The sequence below is a fragment of the Mus musculus genome, chromosome 11 (genome assembly GCF_000001635.26).
Source record: "Mus musculus strain C57BL/6J chromosome 11, GRCm38.p6 C57BL/6J".
Classification (NCBI taxonomy): Eukaryota; Metazoa; Chordata; class Mammalia; order Rodentia; family Muridae; genus Mus; species Mus musculus.
Window position 1 is genome coordinate 102,066,621 of NC_000077.6, and position 22,324 is coordinate 102,088,944.

General features: G+C 50.4%; 1 protein-coding gene across 6 annotated transcripts in view; it reads right to left on the reverse strand.

Moving 5' to 3' along the window:
- Positions 1-22,018, reverse strand: part of Mpp2 (membrane protein, palmitoylated 2 (MAGUK p55 subfamily member 2)) — a 31,624-nt gene extending 9,606 nt beyond the window's left edge. Inside the window, exons 1-4 of one of the 6 annotated variants that reach the window (XM_006533684.4) lie at positions 21,800-22,018; positions 21,521-21,658; positions 18,680-18,742; positions 14,033-14,151 (exon numbers count right to left, since the gene is read on the reverse strand). In XM_006533684.4, the coding sequence (XP_006533747.1) occupies positions 14,033-14,151; positions 18,680-18,710 (150 nt within the window). In that variant the 5' untranslated portion in view covers positions 18,711-18,742; positions 21,521-21,658; positions 21,800-22,018. Of the gene's footprint in view, positions 1-14,032; positions 14,152-15,708; positions 15,865-18,679; positions 18,743-21,520; positions 21,707-21,799 lie in introns of those variants that run through there. The other 5 variants (XM_006533685.4, NM_016695.4, XM_030246120.1 and 2 more) reach the window with 5 other exon arrangements.
- Between the last annotated feature and the right edge of the window lie 306 nt (positions 22,019-22,324).

A 22,324-nucleotide genomic window follows, 5' to 3' on the forward strand; every position in this document is an offset into this window, starting at 1 on the left:
TCACAGTAATTTGCTACAGTTATGAATCGTAATATAAATATCTGGTATGCAGGATATCTGCTTTGCAACCCTCAAAGGGGTTTTGACCCACAGGACGGCTTAGAGGTTCATGGGTGAGGTCACTTACAGAAGCAGGGGGGGCTTTCCCAGTGCCTACCACTGAAGAGACTCCCCCTCAGCAATCACCTGCCTAAAGATGCCTATAGATCCTGGGGAAGAGATTATGAGTCGTCTATCCTCCCATCCCCCACCCCTACCACCTCCTTTGATCTTTTACTCAGTGGGTTTTATGTATTTCCATCAATATCGCTCTTGTCTGTTTGGGTTTGGGTTTTGGCTAGTTGTTTTTGAGAAAGAGTCTTGCCATGTGTTCCAGACTGTTCTCAAACTCCAATATCCCTGCTTGGGCCTCCCAAGTGCTGGGTCACAGGTGTGTGTGCTGTGAAGCTAAGTCCAGCTTCATCTTCACTGGCTCGTTTTCTCCAAGGGTAACGCATCCACACCTGGGTCTTGTTGGCAGGAGTCCATCCATCTGAGGGCTCCCTCTTCCACTATGATATATGCTTACCTAATACTTTCCCTAACCCAGGTAGTGTTTTTAAACTGCGTTTTATTACCATTCAGTGTGTGTGTGTGTGTGTGTGTGTGTGTGTGTGTGTGTGTGTACACATGTGTACGTGTGTGCGTTTGTTGGTGAGAGTCTGTCACAGCACACGTGTGGAGGTCAGAGGACAGCTTCATGGAGTCGGATCTCTCCTTCCACATTTCCGTGGATTTCAGGGTTCAAACTCAGGTCAGCAAACTCGCGAGGTCAGCACTTAACCCCCACGCTATCTCACTGGCCTCGGTGCGCCATTTCCGCAGTAGTCAATATTGATGGTTTCCATTAAGATGACTCTCTGGGGAGTCCTTAATCTTTCTCCCACCTCCTCTCTTCCTCAGTGAGGACTCATTTCCCAACCATAACAACCAACCACTGAACGCTCTGCCCTTCAGATCAACTGAGCATTTACATCATCTAGAGCTCCCGTTGGTGTTTGGGAATGTCTTGTTTGTTTTGGGTTTTTTGAAACAAGGTCTTGCTGTGCAGACCAGGCTGTCTTTGAATGCATAGAGACCGGCCTACACAGGCCTCCTGACAGCTCTCTGTCCATACAAGATTGGCATGTCCAGGAAGCGTTCATGAGTGTGCATGTTCTCCGTGTTGTCTAGCACAGAAGCCACTAGCCATGATGAACACTAAAGATGTGGCTGCTGGATGTGAGACACTCAAATTTTTCTGTTTTGGTTTGGTTTTGGAGACAGGGTTTCTCTGTGTAGCCCAGGCTGTGCTGCAACCCACTCTGTAGACCAGGCTGGCCTCAAACTCCAAGATCAATTTTGCCTCTGCCTCCAGAATTCTGGGATTTTTTTTTAAGTAAGCATTTTACTTTAAGTATCATCTTGGTGCATTTTTATTGCTATAACCAAAAAATGAGCTGAGGCTGAGAGCTGGGAGTATAGCTCAGCGATAGAAACACACAGCCTGGGCCTCCAGCACCATCAAAATAACATTGACAACAAGACCACCTTGATATTGAGTAACATAGAAACAATAGATTATTGTTATTTCTTGGGCTGGAGAGGTGGCCCACAGGTTAAGAGCACTGGCTGCTCTTCCAAAGTGATCCTGGCTCAATTACTAGCATCCACATGGCAGCTCACAGCTGTCTGTAATTCCCATTCCAGGGGACCTGATAAAGTCACACAGACACCCATGCAGGCAGAACATCCATGTACATAACATAAAAATAAACAAGACTTTTTTTTAAAGTTCTTTCTTACAGTCTTGCAGGCACAGAGGTTAGAGACCATTGCGCTCAGTGTCTGAAGAGTCCCTTCCTGCCTATGGCCTTGTGGGGAGGTCAGAAGGCTTTAAAAAGAGCCATGCTAATTCTTTCCAGTAGCCTGTAAGGTTGCAAATTTCACTGAGCTCAGGGCTCCGCCCTCAGGAGCCAACCACCCCCTAAACGATACACTGTTAATATGATTGCAGTAAAGGCTCCCTGAAGTTTAGAGAAGACATGAGCATTCCAATCATGCATCCTGTGCTACAGTGTATAGTCGGAACACTGGACAAAGGTTCCTTGAATTGATACCATTTCTGTACAATCAGCAACACTTAGTATCTGGACAGTTGTAGCCATTGTCCCTTAACTGTACATTGTATTTTACCCCTTAACTCTTATTTTTAATTTGTACACTGATAGAGCTCAATTTTTAAACCTACACTAAAGAGTGAACTCAAAGTTTCAGTTCCATCCCATTATACTCTGTACAGAAAGACAGACAGGCAGACACACACACACACACACACACCACCCATCCAGAAGAAATCATTTCATCAGTAGTTTAGGGATTATGCTGTTTCCACAAAACTAAAATGCTCTGTTTGTTTGTTTGGAGTTTTATTTTTAGATCTTGGTCATTTTTATTTTACCTGTAGGGGTATTTTGCCTGTATGCCTGTGCACCACGTACCTACTGTACCCATAGAGACCAGAAGAGGGAGTCAGATCCCCTGCAACTGCAGTTTAAGACAGTTGTTAAGACAGCAACCACAGTGTAGTTGCTGGGATTAAACCTGGGTCCCCTGGAAGACCAGCCAGTGCTCTTAATTGCTGAACCATCTCCCCAGCCCCTTGCGTTTGGGCTTTTTTGTTTCTTTATTTGTTTGAGACAGGGTCTCACTATGCAGGCAAGCTAACCTGAACTCACTCTGTGAACTCAGCAATCCTCCCGCCTCTGCCTCCCAAGTGCTAGGATTAAAGACGGGCATCACCACACCACACGGCTGTTATCTGGGTTTCCAACCTCAGGATTCTCTCTAGAGACCACCCCATGCCACAAATGGAGATTCCCTCCATAGCTTTTACCTTTTTAAATGACTGCACAGACTCTACTGCGCACCTGGAGTATTATAAGTTTCTTAACCAGTCTCCAAATATTTAGGTTTCTAATATTTTGCTATTACAGCAAGACTGCGGTAAATAACCATGGCACGGTGCTCTCTATCTGTGGAGAGTCCTGCGTATACTGCTGGAAGTCTGGTTGGGTCAAGCAGACGTCTTGGATACCCTGGAGCTGCGGCCAACCTCCTCTCCCACCAGCATCCCAAAGTTCCTCCCCATACTGATCAAGTTTCTGAGTGCCTGCCAGTCACTCCCATAGGAAATGATCTGTCAGTGGGGCTTCATTTGCATTTCGCTTATTACGGGCGCAGTCAAGCATCTCTTCGGATGTTTAAAGACCATCTGTGTATCTTCTGGTGTGAACTGTCTGTTCGCGTCTTTTGCCAAATTTTTCTATTTGATTTTTTTCCCTTTTCCCATTTTTAAATGTTCTCTCTATATTGAGAAGATTAGCCCTTTATTTGTGACATCTTTCGCAAATCGTTTTCCTCTAGCTTGTCATTTGTCTTTGGATCCTGCCTATGGTAGCATTGCCTTGCCAAAATATATATATATGTTTGATATGGCTGAATTCATTAATCTTTCATGCATCTGAATTTTGAGGTTGGGAGGGGTAGTTCCCATACGTAGGTCTGTTTCTTGTTTTGTTTTGTTTTGTTTTCCTAGGATGCATAGTTTCACACTTTGATCTCTGATCTGCTCGAAGTTTATTCTGATGTATGGTGTGAATTGTGGATCTACTTTGATACTTTCAAAAATGACCGTCAAGATTCCTTAATGCTATTTATTAGAACTACACCGTAGGAGGCTGGGGAGATGGCTGTCAGTAAAGTTTCTACTGCGCAAGCATGAGGACCTGAATTCAGATGCCCAAAACTAAATGTTAAAAGGTGGAAGTGGAGAGTGTGCCTGTGATGCTAGCACACACGGGGCGGAAGGGTGGGCTGGGGTGGGGGTAGGGTGGGAATGAGGAGGTAACAAGAGGATGCACAGATTCCCGAGGCTCGCTGGCTAGCACCGGGCGGGCAGCCAGAGGACGCGCAGATTCCTGAGCATGGGGCGGGCGGCCGAATGGACTGGGGGTGGGGGATGGGGGTGGGGGTGGAGATGAGGAGGTAACAAGAAGATGCGCTCCTGAGGCTCTGCTAGCTAGCCAGCCTGGCCAAACTCCTGAGCTTTGGCGTCTGTGAGAGACTGTCTAAAAAAGCACTGCCTGGAGACATGGCTCAGCAGTTAAGTGCCCTGGCTGCTCTTACAGAAAACCCCGGTTTGGTTCCTAGCTCATGACTGCTTCTAAATCCAGTTTCATAAAGTCCCAGTGCTTTCTTCTAGCTCCCTAGGCACCGGAAACATGTTGTGTGTACATTTATGCAGGCACTCACATGTGTGCATACAGTAAAAATAAATGTGTCTTTAAAAATGTAAAAGTGGAGAAAGATATTAGCCATCAATCTCCAGGCTTCACAACCATGTTCACACCATGTACATACAGCACACACACAAACGCCACAACACACACAAAACACCTAAGTAATTTGTTGTTTCATTTTTAGGTGTGATATTAGTAAAACATTATTACTTAAAAATATATATATATCTTCAGCCGGGTGTGGTGGCACACGCCTTTAATCCCAGCACTTGGGAGGCAGAGGCAGGCGGATTTCTGAGTTCGAGGTCAGCCTGGTCTACAAAGTGAGTTCCAGGACAGCTAGGGCTATACAGAGAAACCCTGTCTTGAAAAACCAAAAAATAAATAAATAAATAAATAAATAAATAAATAAATCTTCAGCTAGGCATGTGGGTATGTGACTTTAATTCCAGCAGGCAGGAGACAGAGGCAGGTGGATCTCTGAAATTCAAGGCCTGCCTGGTCTACACAGCAAGTTTCAGGACAGCCAGGACTACCCAGAGAAACCCTGTCTTGAAAAAGCAAATAAATAAATAAAAAGAAAGAAAAAAGAATTCTTGTCTTCGGAGTGCATGCTAAAAGGCCCAGAGTTAAAGCTGACTACGTAAGAGATAGGGAAGCAGGTCGGGGTGTGGATGAAGCCAGACAGTGAGTTACCCCATGCTGAAATGACCAGACAGTGAGTTACCCCAGGCTGAAATGAACTGGGTGGCGAGTGACTGATGAATGATGGCTCTGAACACATTTTAGAAAAAAAATTCCAAAATGATTTTTTAAGCCCACAGATGGGAAAGTTCTGTTTGTTTGTTTTAGGGGTGAGGCTCCCAATACATTGCAGGGCTGGTCTCAAACTCTTCCCCTCATGAGCCCCTCCCACTGGTTTCCTAAATGCTGGGATCACGGGTGTGCATGAGCCAGCCACCAAACCCAGCATCACATGGGGAGATTTTTTTCATGTTTTATTATATTTACTGATTTTATTACATTTTACTTATTGGGGGAGGGGATCGTGCCACAGAGTGCACGCAGAGGCCAGAGGACAATTTTGTGGAGTCAGCTCTCTGAAATGAGACTTTAATAACATCTCATAGAAGAGATACAGAGAGGAGTGAAGGAGACAGACACCATGCCTATCGACCGACAAGATGACAAAGCTCCTTTCCCTTTCTCTCCCCCAAACAGGGGTAGGGAACAGCACCAGACATGACCACACCTGAAAAATCCACCTTCCTCTTGGCTTGGCAGTGTTCCTGTTAAAGGGGTGTGGGCCATGGAAGGGACACAGGAGCTGCATGCAGGGACAGAAGCAAGCCTGCAAAGGGTGAGTACCCCAGAGCCCAATCATTGGGCTTAGCACAGTCCAAGGAGCCTGAGAGTGACAGCTTCCCTGGCTCTGGGTCACCTCTCTACCCAAGACCAATGCTGGGCATCATTGAGCCCAAATCCTGAGCTGCAAGAAAGAACAAATGCATTTAGGCACCAGGAATGTGATCATGGTAGAATGAATGTGTATGTATATGTCACACATATATGATATATGCCATATATATCACATACATACGTATATATAAACTACCAGAATTGTTCCTTTAAACAACTCTGGTTAATACAATGACCCCTCACCCCATCAAGGGATGCTCCATTTCTATCCCTATGACTTCTTCCTGGAATCTTACCCATAGGCAGTCCCAAGATCAACTTCTGCAAGCCAGGAAAAGCTCTGACTACAGAACCATTAAATACAAAGCAGAGGGCTGAAAAGCAGCTGGCTCACCAGTGCTGAACCCTCTCAGCCCCTCTCCCAGTCGCCAACAAACTTCTGGAGGCCTTACGAACTCAGGGTTGGCTTCATGGTGCTGAGTTCATGAAGTCTCCGTAATTGGTTTGCACACCGTGGTTTGGAAGTTAATGGACAATATCCTCTATCTAACCACAGGCCCCACCTGCCATATCTCCATTGCCCACAGCCGTGATCCCCTGGCTTCCTGTTTAAGTTATATTCCATTTGTACAGATTCTACACAGTCCTAAAGCAAATATAATTTGTAGCCATTTTTACCTCTAGAAAAATAGAATCATGCTATAAATGTAAAATCCTAGAGGCCTAGCTTGAGGCTTGTTTCTTTGTCTTTCACTTAGTATGAAAATTTGCTTACTGAGTGAAATTTTATTTTTATCTAATACTTTTTAATCGGTATGTTTTACTATGACTTATTTTTATTAATGTATGTGTATTAGTATTTTGCCTTCATGTATACCTGTGTATGCCTAGTGCCTAGGGCAACCAGATAAAATGTTGGGTATCTTGAAACTGGAGTTACACGTGATGGTAACCTGTCATGGGGATTCTAGGAACCAGACCCGGGTCCTCTGACAGAGCAGCAAGTGCTCCTAACTGCTGAGCCATCTCTTTCCTCAAGAGATTTCTTATTTTCTGAAGTGACTGACGTACACACAGCAGCATTAAGATGCACGGGAGCTGGGACCTAGGAGAGTGATTTGAGTGTCGGTGGTAACCATGTATCATTCTGATCTCAAAATTATGTTCAACCTGAACTGGGATGTAGCTCAGATGACAGAGTGCTTGCTTAGCATGCAGGATGCTGTGGGAGTCCCAGCATCTCACATATACCAAGGCCTGAGGTGCACCCCTGTAATCCCACCACTGGAAAGGTCCAAGTAGGAATTCAAAGTCTGTCTCTTCTACAGAGTGAGTTCAAAGTCAGCCTATGCTGCATAAGACATGCCCGTGCCCCACGACACACACACACCCTCGATGCATCCAACCCCCGAGCCGATGCCAACAGCAGGCTGCGACCACAGAACTGCCACAGCCATCTCCCTGCAAAGCTCTTCCTCCACCCTCACGCTCCGAGTGTTCTGATCTTGGCAAAGGACAGAATTCACCTTTGAACTCTGGGACTCGTAATTAAATTCAAGAACTGAAGCAAATGCCAGAAAGCCGCGTGCCAGAACTTCAGTCAGGCTTCAGCGACCGTGACTTGACTACTGGGATGTCATGCAAGCAAGCAGAGGCTTGACAGTAGCCACGATCTGGGACTTGTCTTCCCTTGCTGGTGAAACCATCATCCTTCTCCAAGAAGATGGGGCCACCCTCCTAGAGGCTAAGACAAGCAGGCATGTGGGTGAGGCCATCTTAGACCACCCAGCTCACCTTGGTGAGCAAATTCAGGCCAGAAAAGCCACCTGACCTGCCCACAAAACCACAAGAACTAAACCACAGCACAGTGGGCGGTTTGGGATGGGGCAAAAGCTAACTGATTTTCAGGGTACCCCACTGCCACACCTTCCCCACCACACACACACACCCTTGTCGAGGCTCCAATCTCACTGGCTTCCCTGTGCCCTCATTGTCCGAGAGCTGGGGCTTGCTCTGTCAGCTCATCCACGGCAGGCTAACCATAGCGAAGCCTTCTGAGGAACCATAGGCTGAGAGCTAAGACCACACCATAGCGACACCTCCTGTAACCACCACCCACACCCTCTTGATTCTCCTACCAAACAGGTGCCGCTCTCCTTTCTTCTCAGAAGAAACAACTGAAGCCCACAGAGATCAACAGGCATACCACACCATTAGGGGCGGAACCCGAAATGTCCTGCATGGGCTCATGCTCTGGAAAGTCTGTCCCCCTAGCTGGCGGCACGACTTAAGAGGGCTACCGAGCTTTTAGGAGAAAGACCTGCCTGGCAGAAGTAAGACACTAAGAATGGTCCATTGAAAGTTACAGCCCAGACTAGACGGTGGTGGCACACTCAGGATCCCAGAGGCAAGCAGATCAGATCTCTGTGAGTTCGAGGCCAACCTGGTCTACAGAGCGAGTTCCAGGTCAGCCAGGGCTACTACATCTTGGAAAACTAAAAGGAAAGAAACAAAGTTAAGTTACAGCCCAGGCCATAGTTGCTGCTGCCCTGTACACAGTGATGTAATGAGCCCCCATCACCTGCACCCACCACCAGGAACTCTGCCATGCCCTCCCTGTGATGGATTATTCTGAAACAATGACTCGGATTTAGTCCTTTCTCTGTTAAGATATCCTGTTGTGGAAACTCAAAAGCCAGTGTAGGGGGCAGGAGGGGGTGTGTGTGTCTTCTGACTTCAACCCCTGTTCTTTGCTCTCCAACATGTGCATTGGCTCAAATACTGTCTTCCCATGCGTCCCTGCAGGCTGGCGAGCCTGCTGCTAGCAACTTTCCTGGTTTCTAAATGCCATTCACCTTGAGTTTCTCACCTTGGCCTTGGCTACTACTGAAGCACCTGTTGCCTGGATCCAGGTCAGCCTGAATCCCAGATGTCAGCTACCTGCCAGGATCGCCACCTGCTCCCTACAGCCAACCTTTGCATTTAGGAGCTGCTCACCAAGTTTGTCCTCAGAACATTTCATTCTCTGGGCTCGCTCCCGTGGGTACCCCTATCCTTAGTGCCAGCTCTACCCATCCCAACCACCACCCCCACCCCCGCAACATGCCTGCCAAATCTTCAGAGGCAAGAGGCAAGCCCACCTCCTCAAAGGCAAAGGAAGGAAGCAAGTTACTAACTACTACAAACAGTTTAACCTGGATCCACTGGGGGTTCCTGGCTACCTCTTCAGAAGAACCAAGATTTTACAGCTAAATGTTTAATTACCATGTTTTTGTCTGTTGGTTCCCAAATTATCTATGGCTATATAGTCACTATAACTGCTAAGAAGTAGGACCCAGTGTCCCGGTCAAGCCCATATTGAAAGGGGAGTAATGACTTTTGATGAGCAGCAGTCATCTGCTCTGAAGCCCTGAAGATCTGGCCTGTTTCAGAACCAGATGAGAGAAGCCACCGGATGCCCCAGCAAACTAACCTAGCCTCTCACGTGCACAAATCAGAGTTGAGCAAATGTCCGCAGGTTCTTCTGTGGAGTTCTATGCACTGAGTATCAGTCCCAGAATTTTCTGGAAGAACAATCTGACCAGCTTTGGTAACTTGTCAAGTAGGCTGTCTGCGAGCTTCTGGGACTGAGGCACGGTGGAGCCCAGGAAGAGGAAGACAGACTTGGGCACTATCAGGAGAACAAATTATCTCCAGTTCCTTAGCTATATCTTGGTGTTGTACCTGGTTGTAGTAGTCTGAATGAAAATGGCCCCCAAAGGCCCACAGGGAGTGGCACTATTAGGAGGTGTGGCCGTGTCGGTGTGGCTTTGTTGGAGGAGGTGTGTAACTAGAGAGAGGTCTCTGAAGCTCTCCCTGCTGCCTGTGGATCAAGATGTAGAACGCTCAGCTCCTTCTCCAGCACCATGTCTGCATTCACAGGGCCACGTTTCCCCACCATGAAGATAACGAACTAAACCTCTGAACTGTACACCAGCCCCAATTAAACATTTTCTTTATAAGAGTTGCAGAGGTCAGGCTGAAGAGATGGCTCAGCGGGTAAGAGCACTGACTGCTCTTCCGAAGGTCCTGAGTTCAAATCCCAGCAACCACATGGTGGCTCACAACTATACGTAATGAGATCTGACGCCCTCTTCTGGTGTGTCTGAAGACATCTACAGTGTACTTACATATAATAATAAATAAATCTTAAAAACAACAACAACAACAACAACAACAACAAAAAACACTCCCCCCCCCCCCCCACTAAAGAGTTGGGACTCATGGTGTCTCTTCACAGCAATAGAAACCCTAAGACACTGGTGTATGCTGGGTGTCCAGTAGATAGCTGTTAAATAGATGAGAGGAAGAAAGACTGAATGAATAAGTGAATGAATGAAAATGTGTGACAGAGCCAGCAATCCCTCTCTGGAGATCTGCCAAGTCCTTGGGCAAGGCCACTGGTTGAAGGAGTGTTACTCAGGAAAGTCACACTTTGAAGTAAGCTGGGTACCACCTACCCCTGACCCTGTGACCCATAGGAGATGCGTTCCAACCCATACAACTCTGAATTGAGCTATGGAAGATTACAGATGTTGAGGTTCAAAAATCCATGCGTTCAGCACTTCCTCTGCCAAGTCACCCTTGTGCATACACGCATGGATATAAGGACATTCGTCCACAACAGTGCTGTCCTTTACAGGGGAAAACTGACACTTCCACCCTCATCTCCCAGAAGGGGAGCTACCAAACTGTACTCAACACCTGTCAGAATTGTGCCCAAAAGTCCAAGGGAACCCCGCTATCTTTATCTGCACTTGGATCAATAACTTTCCTCCCAACATGAACTAGAAATCTCAAGGACAGAAGCCGATTATAATACCATTCCATTTATAGGAAATGTAAAGGCAGGTATAAAAAGGGGATATTATTAGCGGCTAAACCCATATATAGACAAGGAAAGTAGGCATCCTGGGAAATGATGTCACACGTGTTTACTCTTGGGAAGGGAAAGCAGCAGGAATAAGGGAGAGGAAGGGGTGGATTGTAACATACAGCATCTTTATTTCTTCAAAGGAAAGAGTATGAGTGGAGAGGGGGCTCAGCAGTTAAGAACACTCCTTGCTTCTGCAGAGGGACCTGAGTTCAGTTCCCAGCACCTATGTCAGATGGTTCACAGCCCCTGTAACTCCAGCTCCATGGGGTCTAATGCCGTCCTCTGGCCTCTGTGGACACCCAAGCACTTGTAGCATATATTCACATGGACAAACACACACACACACACACACACACACACACACACACACACACACATATCCTTCAAAAGAAAGCATAAAAGCCCAAATTAGCAGTGAAAGCATTATGGAAATGGGTGCTCACATTAATAGTGGTTACATTATTTTCTTCAGTCTTTTTTCTACTTATCTGCTTATGAGCCAAACACTGGTTTAGGCTCAGGAGACATAACCGTCATCCAGGCAGACAAACCTTCCTGCCCTAATAGAGCTTATGTGCTCAACATTTGAAACACAAGTAATTCCTCCCTTATCTTCTCTTGCAAGAGACAGTCTCGATGTGTTGCCTAGGCTAGTCCTGTACTGGGCTCAAACCATCCTCCTGCCTCAGGCCCCAGAGTAGCTAGCACTATGGGCATACCTGGATTCTGGCTTTAAATAATAAATACATGAATGAATGAATGAATGAATGGTGTTCTCTTCAATGACCAAGGAAGGCAAAAGTCGCCTTTTGCCTTCCTTGCTCCCTTCAATCATGTTTTCTTTTCCCCAGAATTTCTGAGTTTTCAATCATCTGTTCTCTTTTGTGTCTTGCTTGTTTTTCTTTGCTTTGAGTGATTTCTGGAGACAGTATTTCTGGAGCCCATAATGACCTCCAACTCCCTGAGGATGGTCTTGAACTCCTGATGTTCCTGCCTCTACCACCCAAGTGCTGAGATGTAAGAGATACTTGGCTCTTGTTCTGTTCTTTGAAAGAGTGTGTTACTATGTAGCCCAGGCTATCAAACTCATAATCCCCCTGCCTCAGCTTCCCTCTTACTGGACAACAGTGTTGGCTAGGTGTGTGCCTGGAACACAGCAGCTCTCTCCCTCCAGCAGAACCTAACCTCCATTCCCTACACCACGGCTACCACCATCCCACGGCAGAGTCCCCACCAGGCCCTATGGGAAACCTACCACTTGGGGCAGACAGATGGCTCCATTGGTAAAGTGCTACCTGTACAAGCACGAGGTCCTGAACTTGGATCTCCAGCACCCAGGTAAAAAGCCAGCCCGTGAGATTTACATCTGTAATCTCATCGCTGGGGAAGTGGAGAAGGAAGTGTCCCTGAGTCAGCAGCTGAGGACAATACTCAATTTCTATCTCTGGGTGATACACACACACACAAGCATATGAATGCATGTGCACACACACATGAGTGTACACACAGTGTGTATACACACATGTATACACACGCAGTTACACACACATAAACATATGCACGCATGTGTACACACATAAGAGTACAAACAGTGTATATGCACACACAGTTACACACACACACACACACACACACACACGGAAAAAAAACAAGGAAACCTCACCCCGCTCTATGCTATCTCTCCCCCCCTATAACGCACCCCACCATTCATTCCTGAAGACCCTGTTGACTAACTGCCTTCCTCTTGTGCCCACAAGATGAAATCTTGCCTTAGTCTTGTTCCCTGTCACTGCCTCGTACACCCAAGTGTGTGTAGCCATGCCCACTCACACCACAGCCTTCTCCTCCAGGACACCCCTGAAGAACAGACCCATCTATCGCAGCCACACCCTGTCTGGTTGCACCATCCCCCAGAACTGGCCCCTAGGAAATATTTTACTTCCTACCTTCCTCTCCCTGACATTGACCGTTTCTTCCATCTCTACACCCCCACCACTTCCCAGGTAGCTCACAACCTCAGAAGGACCCCCCAACCCTCACCTGGATCCCCCCTTCCTCTTTAACTCCTCCTCCTCCCAACCTGGTCCCCGGAAGTCACATCATCCATGTCAGTCTCAGGCTTTCTTCATGGATCCGCCCACATCTGGAGCCTGGATCAAAGCCACCTTCTTCCTCCTCTTTGCCTAGGGATTGAGCTGTCCCACCCTGAGAAATCAGCACCTGCCACGGACTGTCTGGGTCCCAGTTCACCAGATTCTCTCCCCTTCAATGACTGTTCCAACTTTGCTTCTGATACCCACTCAAGCCCTGACCCCTGAGCCCCAGGAGAGAAATGCCTGCCATTACTCAGATGTCCCAGTGGTCAGCCTGATTTCCCAGCAGCCTCTAGCCCAGCCTGTGAGCACCTCCTTCCCTACAGAAGATGATCTTGCTACCGTTGTGCTTACTCTCTGCTAAAGCCAACACCAGCCTCCCCTGCTTAGGGTTAAACCTTAGGTGTCCCAGGGTATCCCACCTCATCCCAAACACAAGTGGGGAGAGCGGATGCCATCTCAGTGTCTGGGGCCTCTTAGCAGTCCTAGCTCTATCTACCACGTGGTCTCTGTCCCCTTTCACGTGATCCTCCATGTGGCTGTGGGGGTGGGCGAGGGTGGGGGCTCCTATATACACCTATGTCCCTTCCTGCCTGAGATGTACAGAGCTTGCTCAATGCTTGAGGTGAATGTCTGAGCCCTCAGGCTCCATACCCCCCCCCCCCCGCCCCGTGCCCTCTACAGCCTGCTGCTGGCTTCACAGCTCAGTATCCCTGTCTAGCACCTGACGCTCCAGCTTCACACATCTAACTACCTCTCACTTGGACGTTTCTGCCCAAGCTCTTCCTGTGGCCCAAGATGCCTGCCTCTCTCTGCACCTACCACACTCACACTAGCCCTTCCTCCAGGAGGTCTCTTCTGCACACACACACACACACACACACACCCAGAGGCTCAGGTACAAACCAGTCCCCTGTGCACCCCCAAGTGTGCGTGCATCTGGTCCTAAAATGCCACTGCAACATCCTTACAATTTTCTCTTCTTCCTGAGCCTGCCTCTCACCTGACACACATGCATGAACACACCAAAAGGCAGAGAAGTAGTGGGCAGGGCCAATCTGGAGATTCCAACACACAGGCATGCTCTTCTCTCGGTCAGGTGTTCTGCCTGCCACCTCTCCCCAGCCAGGTGCAGCGAGGTGCAGTGGATGCTGCTCTCCCTGTTCCCTCAGGTTCATCACCCAGGCACGATACCACACCCTTCCAGGTGGCTTGTGCCCCATGCCCCATTCCTAGGGTCCCCTGAGGTTCCCAGGTACACCACCCATCTCCCTGATACACCATACCTTGGCCAGGGATCTGACTATCGGACTTTCCATTATGCCTCGAAGAAAGATCAGGTCCAGTTCCGCGGCCCCAGTGGCATTGGGCAGGGATCCCAGGTTGTCCAAGACTTGCTGCATAGCTGGGGGAGGGGCGGTTAGATGCTGAGCACCAGCTGGGCACAGAAGACCAAAACCCAGCACAGACCCTGCCACCCCTATCCCCACGATAGTCACCCAACAGCATCCTCTACTCTCCCCTCATAAACGCCCAGGCCCTTGCATGCCTCGGGCATTGATCCTAGGGACAGGTGGCAGTTTTCTTGATCTGCATTTTCCACCCTAGCAATGCCAGCCTGGAAAGGTAGGGGGCTACGAGCAGCAGGAATCACACCAAGGAGCAGCGGTAAGAGTCTGCCCAGCACCAAAGAAGCAGACTCCCTACTCAGCCTCTCGATGGGTGGAAGCTAGAGGATTCGGCCACCTGTAGCTGGCAGGCTCAGGGGCAAGGCAGAGCATGTCACTGAATCCAAGCAGGCAGCAATGCAGAAGGCCAGGACCAATTGTTAGACCAGTCCAAGCAAGCTATATACCACTAGCTTAGAGAGATACTGCAGAACTCACTGACACCCCCCCCCCCCCGTCTTTCTGCTCTGACAGACATCCTTCTTTAGAAATTAATGCATGATAAAAAGTCAAAACCGGCTGGGCGGTGGAGGCCCATGCCTTTAATCCCAGCACCAAGGAGGCAAAAGCAGGTGGATCTCTGAGTTTGAGGCCAGTCTGGTCTACAAAGCAAGTTCCAGGACAGCCAGAGTTGCCCAGAGAAACCCTGTCTTCAAAACAAAACATAAAAAGTCAAAACGGAAGCCTGGAATACCAGCAGGGGCTGGAGCAACCAGCATCGTGGTTTCTGGGATGGCGTTGGGTACCACGGACAGAGGTCAAAAGTCACATCACCCCAGGGATGACCACTTGCAGCCTGAGAGGAGATGACCAAGGACATCAGTACACCTGACACTGTGCCCTGAGATATGGGCGGAGGCTGCCTTCACTCCTGGGTTAAGGTGGGAGGGAGCTGGGGGGGGGGGAGGAGAAAAGCAGTGTGCCCAGCTGGGAGCCAAGATGGGCAGGGGTATCATTACTCTGCTACCCACGCCTACATCTGCATAAGAGCATCCTAATCCTGGAGGAGAGGGGAGTGGGGAAACAGGCTCAGAGCTCCCCTCCTCCAAAGAGTGAGGGTGGGCAGAAAGGGGCCCTAAAACTGGAGCTTGAAGAAGATGGCTTAGGACTCCTGAGCCGCCCCCCCCCCATTTTTTTCCTACTCTTCCTCCCCACCTTTTAACAGCCTGCCTCTCCAGAGCCCTCCTCCCGGCCTGGGCGTTGCAAGGATTTGAGACTTACAAGGTCCTTCTTGGACTCTCAATGCCCCAAGTCAGGACCCCTTCCCGTTCTGCCAAATGTCCACAGTTCCGGGTCCTGCTCACTGACTTCCCTAGACAACAAGCTCTTGGGGTTTGAGGACTGAGCCAATGGGGAGTGGTGACCCCTGCCACATCAGCTCCCCTAGCAGGCTGGACATCCAGATTTTCCCTACGGGCGCCGCGCCACTGCCCAGGTGCTCCAAAGCCCACTATGGGAGGGTCAGTTAAAGGTTGAGTACCCCTCCCCTGCCTCTCCATCCCACCTCGTCCTACCTTCCCTGCGGAGCTCTGCTTCTTCGGAGGAGCCTAGGGAAATCCCCTCCAAGGAACCCTCACTGCCTGGGCTGCAGGCCATGGCGACCCCTTTGGCAATCCTAGAACAGGCTCCCTGCGAGGTCCGCGCCTTCCCAGCCAGACGCGGGCTGAGCTAAAGAAGGCGGGACTCCTGGAGCGCTGCAGGATCAGCCAATAGCAAGGCTCCGCCTCCCGGGCCGCCTTATTGATTGGCCAAAGCCCGCCTGCTGGTGAGGAGGGGGCGGTAATGGGTGGGAGGAGGGCGGTGGCAGGAGATAGTCATACTAAACTGGCCTGATCCTTGTCACTTAGTGCCGGTGCAGGTAGGGAGGTGGCGTTGAGGTCAGGTTTGAGGGAAGTAAGGGACTTGAGTAAATCCCTGTGGATTGGGACCTCCCCCTCAGCCCGTGCAGAAATCCCAGGTAGCGGGCAGAGCTTGGCTCCCATCTTGCTCCCGTATCTCTCTTGTATAGATGTCCCTCCTCTACTTCACCTGATGTTGCGTTCTACCCAGCACTGACCTCCTTCCTCTCCCCAACTCCAGGCTGGTTTATTTACAGCAACTCCCTCGACCAAAGAAACCCCTCAAGAACAGCTCTAGGCCCTCTCCCTGGTAGTTGTAGTAATACCATTTTCACAAGAGGCAAATATCTTAACTTTAGATGCCATCCACTGCAGCACAGTAGAGTCAGGGATGGGGAGGAAAGACTGAATGGTGGTATATCCACGGACCAGCAAAGGCTGGTCTCTAACCCATTTCAACAATAGCTTCTCCCTTTTGCCAACATTATCCATCAGGTGAGGGGTTATGCGCTGGAGTAAGCCAGGCACCTCGGAAAGTGAGGGTGGGGGTCAGGTAAGAGTCCATTTATGCAGCAAGAATAAAAGTGGGCAAAAGGAAGCTAGCTACCCAGGCCCTGTATACCTATGTGTATCCCACGTGTACCCATGATGCCACCAATACTCAGGCACTGCTGCTGTTGCTGCCACCTCCAGCCAGCCATTCCCAGAGGAGTGGCACCACGGTTGCCTTGCACCCCTGGTTGCCATGGCAGCAGGCGGGATTACACATTAGGACAGTAACCCAGGGATGGTGGAGATATTTAAAGGGACAGTGCCATCAGAAAGCAGGTCCCCATTCTCACCTTGACTCATAGACAGAAATGAGGGAGCAAGCAGTCTGAAGGAAGAGGACACAAAGTGAGCACGAGATGTCTAAACTGCTTGCCTGTGTGAGACATCACACATGCAGCTCCCAAATGCTCCTGAACTAAAACCAGGGTGAGTCCTCCCATAATTAGTAAGTAAGTAAGTAAGTAAGTAAATAAATAAATAAAATATATTAATAAATGATAATATATTTAATAATAAATAAATGGACCATTTTGATCCATGGGGAAGGAATGCAGAAGGAAGTGGCTACTTTCACCTTTGCAGAGCCCAAAACAGAAGTGTTCCAGGGGAAAAAGAAGGGACGGTGCAGGGGGAGCCCAACCTCAGATGAGGGACACAGCTGTCTCTCTGTCAAACCCATGGAAAGTACAGCAACCACCAGATGATAAGGGCAGGCAAGGAGCAAGAAGAGAGAGCCCGCTGGGCCTGGCTTGAGCATTTGAAACCTCAAAGCCCACCCCCCAGTGACACACTTCCTCCAGCAAGGCCACACCTACTCCAACAAGGCCACACCTCCTAATAGTGCCACTCCTTTTGAGCTGCTGGGGCCATTTTCATTCAAACCACCGCAGGCACACGATACACTCTCAGATTCTGAAGCTGAGAAGTCAGCAGAGGGCTGGCTCAGGAAAGGGAGCACATAGTATCATTTCTTTCTTTGTACATAGAATCAAAGAGCAGCCCACGGCACTGCAGCTAGGGGAACAGGGCCCAAGGAGGTGTTTGAAAAAGTGGGCCACACACACAGGCATGGGTTCCCTGCCCCCACCAAAAGGCCTGCCGCTGGAAAGTGTCTCCCGGTGCAGCCCTGCTGGTCACTGTTAATAGGTTTACTGAGCAGCCCCAGATGAGAGGCTCTTTAAGCACGGCTCAGGAATGGGTCTCATTAACTCCTAAGCAGCTTAGAGTGGGGTTCCTGATCAGTGGAGCAGGGAGAGAGGCCACAGGGCAAGAGGAAATCGTGATCCCTCCAAGAAACGGGGGGGGGGGGGGGAATTTCGAGCCTTGGAAAAGAAACCTTTCCCAGGGGACAAAGGGGTCACAGCTTAGGTTCTGGCTGGCACACAGAAATCTTCGTTTTCTCAGAAGGTAGGAACAAGAATGTGTCCACAGTGGGAACCTGGAATGCCTTACAGAGGGAGCAGCAGGATCCATTGGGAAGAATTCAGATCTCCCAGGGCATCTCATAGCTGCAGCCGCCAGAACCCTTTCAGAGCCTCTGGACATGGAACCCTACCCTGGTGAGGCTCAGAAATTACTCAAGGATCCAGGGATCACTGGGGTGGGGTGCAGACGTTGGGGTATGGATGCAGGTGTGTGTCTATGAAGAGGGCCCACTGCTGTCATCAGAGTCTGGGAGACCTAGGAGCAAAGTCAAAAACCATCCATCCCATCCTGTCACCTCACCTCAGAGGAAACAAGTCAGAGGTGACTGGCTTACTATGGGTCAATGCCATTAAAAAGCACAGCAGTGGTGGCAGCGGCGGGGGCAGCCATTCCCGTCCAGCTTCACTGTACACTATCTCTGGAGCAAGTAGCCTGAGCCTCGGGCAGGTGAGCCATGCTGCAACATACAGCAAGCACTATTGGAACAAGCTCATATCTTCCCCAGCTCTATCCAACCCCAGTGAGGAGGCAGCCTGCGTGACCTAATGACCACGTGTGCTGTGACAGGGGAGGGATGACTGTCACTGCTACATCTACCCCCTGATCTTTGCCCAACCTCCCCCCACTCCTGAACCACCGAGGCAGGCTGACAGCTTTAACTTCTTCTTACCAGACTCGGAGTTCGTGGCAGCAACCGGCATGGTGAATAGAGGCAGTGTGGATTCTGATGGTCCTAGAGAAGGAAAGAGAAGGCTGAGAAGGCACGGGGCAAAGCCAAGGCCGTGAGACTCAGAAGGCTATCTGTCTCTTCAGGAACAGCCATAAGGCAGGAAGGTAGTGTTGCCCAGAAACGGGAACTTAGGTTACAAGAGTGACCCCAAGTGCTCTGAAAAGCAAGAAAGGCAGATGGCATGCCCCTTCTCAGAGGCAGGGGAGACAGGATCAGAGAGGTTAATCAATTTCCTCAAGGCCCCAAAGCTGGTAAGAAAGCTATGGTGAAAACCTAGGTTTTGTGTCTTAGATATTTTTTCTCTTTTTTATTTCTCTTATGTTTTTAGTTTATTTGTTTGTTTATTGTTTGTTTTGGCTTTCAAGACAGGATTTCTCTGTGAGCTCCTGGAATTCACCCTGTAAACCAAGCTGGCATAGAACTCGCAGAGATCTGCTTGCCTCTGCCTCCCGAGTGCTGGGCACCACTGTCCCCACAAAAAGTATTTCTCATTGGGCATGGCAATGCCCACCTGTGCTGTGGTACCAGCCCCTCAGGCCAAGGCAGAAAGGGTCCTCTGAACCCATATCAGCCTGGGAAACATAGAGAGTAGAGAACTCATGTCAAAAACAAACAAACCAAACATAATATTTTTTCTGGTTCTTTCTTTAGCTGGAAGGAGAATGACGTCGAGGATATGAGCAAACACTGGAAAGTTTCCCAGGCCTGGAAAGTCCAAGGGGGCAGCCTTGAGGTCCGCTACCTGCCGCTGTGCCCCAGGCCTAGAACCTTCGGGTGAGGGTGCCCTCACAAACACTGGTGTCCAGCTGACAGAAATGATATTTCCTTTCCTGCTCTTTCTCTCTCTCTCTCTCTCTCTCTCTCTCTCTCTCTCTCTCTCTCTCTCTCTCTCTCTCTCTCTCTCCACCAGGAGTTGGGACAGGGAGAAGTGAAGGGCAGCAGCCAGAAGCAGGCATGGAGTTTGCAGTCCCATCCCCATCCCCGGGTCTCCCAAGCTAAGCTTGGCTCCTTCATCCTCCGTGGAAAGGAGAACAGGGTGACCCACTACTCTTTCTCCCCTTGCCTTCCTGGGCATGTGTTACTGGATAAAACCCTAATTCCCCAGTTGCCATGACAACAGGAGGCAGTGGCTCTCAGCAAGGGTGGGGGAGTAGGGGGAAGCAGCTGGCAGTGCCCACTTTAAGACTAAATGCATCCCCACCACCACCACACGGGGAGCCATAGGGCCACTCCACCCTCCCAGCCTCTCCCCTCTCCAACCCAAAATAATTCTCAGAGGAGCAACTACAGGTTTTAATAAAATTCTCTCTCTCTCTCTCTCTCTCTCTCTCTCTCTCTCTCTCTCTCTCTCTCCTCTTCCTCCTCCTCTTCGCTCTCCCTCTCCCTCTCCCTCTCCCTCTCCCAAGCCTAAGATAATGACAGCTCCAGAAACCAAATGACAAAGGTGAGGGATACGATTCCCTTTCCTCCCGGATCTTTTCCAGAAAAATCGAACTTGCAGAGAGAGAGAGAGAGAGAGAGAGAGAGAGAGAGATGAGGGGAACCCCTTTCACGCTAGCACCACTGGTTAAAAGAAATGTCCAGGTTACACTGTGCCAGCGCCAGTGTCCCCTCTGTCAACTCCATGTCCTTATTCCTAGAGAGCAGGGGACAGCTTCTCAGGCCTTGGGCCATACTCCCCACTAGAGGTGCTTGCTGTGGTTCCTCTTTTCCTGGAGCAGGGAAACGGGGAAGAGCCAGGGAGGAGCCTGTGTGAAACCCTAGGCCCAGGAGTCCTGCCCAGTAAGCCTGGGTCTGCTCCCTGAGGAGTTGGTTCCCACGGCGTCGGCTCGCTCTGCCCCACCCCCACCCAAGCCTCTGAGAGGGCGGGGCCGCCCGTGCCCACAGGAGAACGGCAGTGCCAGGCAAGCTAGCCTGGTTCCGTGCCAAGGTCCCCGGGCCCAGTCATCACGAAACCAGCATCACGGCGCCCAAAAGCCTAAACCTAAGGCCCTCCCACTCCCACCTCCACACGCACATCCGCCACCAAGCTATCCAACCCCCGTCCCCCGGGTGTGTAGGTGAAGCCCGCCAGCTTCAAAGAGAGAGATTTCCTCCATCCTCCCACCCACCCCCGCTCCATCGGTGCAGACTCAGAGAGGTGCGAAAGACGAACGCCTGACAAAGGCACTTTGGAGCCGGACACGGTTATGGGGAGAACTGTAGATAACTGAGGACTGGAGGATGGGGTCTAGGGAGCCGGCGGACGTGCCCGCACTCACAATCAGATTGCCCCCGCCCCTTCAATTCAGCCCTAACCCGCCGGGCGCTAGGACCTAGGAAGGAGGGGGCGTGTTGCGAGCCATCAAAGAAGGTTCTTTGCTTGCGTGCCCGCCGGGACTAGGGGATGAGGTCACTGAATGACTGCCCCCCCCCACGTCCCCCAGGTCTTCATTCCCCACTACCCCTTAGTTGACCTAACTTTCTGACCCTGGCTCCTTGCTTCTGGTGCTGATTCCCTCTGGAATCCCCATACCTTAAACCCTGGCTCCAAAACCCTGCAACCTCCTGGACCTGGCCTGGCACTCTAGGTTAGCAGACCGCCCCTCTCCAGAACCCTCTCTCAGGAATGACTGAGGTGTTGGTCTCTTGGGGTGCAGGGTGCCAAGGGACCCAGTACAATCTTAGTCTAGCTCCCCCAGGGCCGGAAACGCCAGTAGCACGGCTCTTACGTAATGCCGGGATCCGAAGTCCCCCCCCCCCCCCAACCCAACACAGACCCTGGAGAGGCCGCGCAAATACCTGTGCTCCTCTCAGCTCAGCGTCTCTGTGTCCGGTGTCCCTCTGGAGCCCTCATCGCTGGCATGGGAACCAGCATCCCTGGGATGAGGGGTTCGGTTCTCCCTACCGGCATCACACACAGAGAGCCCAGTGCTGCAGCTGGAGAGGGAGTGGGGCGACTTGGGGAAGGGGCCCAGGAGTTTGGACCTGGAGAATAGGATCCCCAAGTGTAGGTGATAGGTCGAAAAGGAGGCAAGGGTTCTGAGGTGGGTGCTGGCCCAGGGGCCTAGGAATACCTACCTGCGTTTTGGGGAGCCCCTAGCTTGGGGCGATTCCGCGCAGCCCGGCGCTCCGCGGTTATTGCTTGTCAATCGCTAGCCGCGCTCTTAAAGCGGCAAGGTCTCCTAGGAGCGAAGGGGCGGAGACAGAAAGGAGAGGGCTGGGACACGGAAGGGACGCGGCAACCTACGGTCCACTGTAAAGTAATCTCCCAGGAGCAGGCGGGTGGGCGGGGAAGTGGTGGTTAACAGGCACCGCAAAGCCCACGACCCCCAACTCTGAGCAGGACCAACGTGTGTTACTTGGCGCGTAGGAATTCTTTAAAAGGGCGATGATGTTTAATAAAAGAAAGGGGGGGAAACTGAGCGCGATGGGATCACCCCCCTTAACGGGACCGCTTAGTCCAGCGTACCAGTCCCCTGAACGCTTCGTCTGTCCTTTCCTAACACAGTTTTGGAAAAGCAAGGGGACATCAGGACACTAACTCTGGTAGGGGATAAGCCTGGGGGTGGCGTTATAGTCATACGGCACATGCCTGCTTCTAAG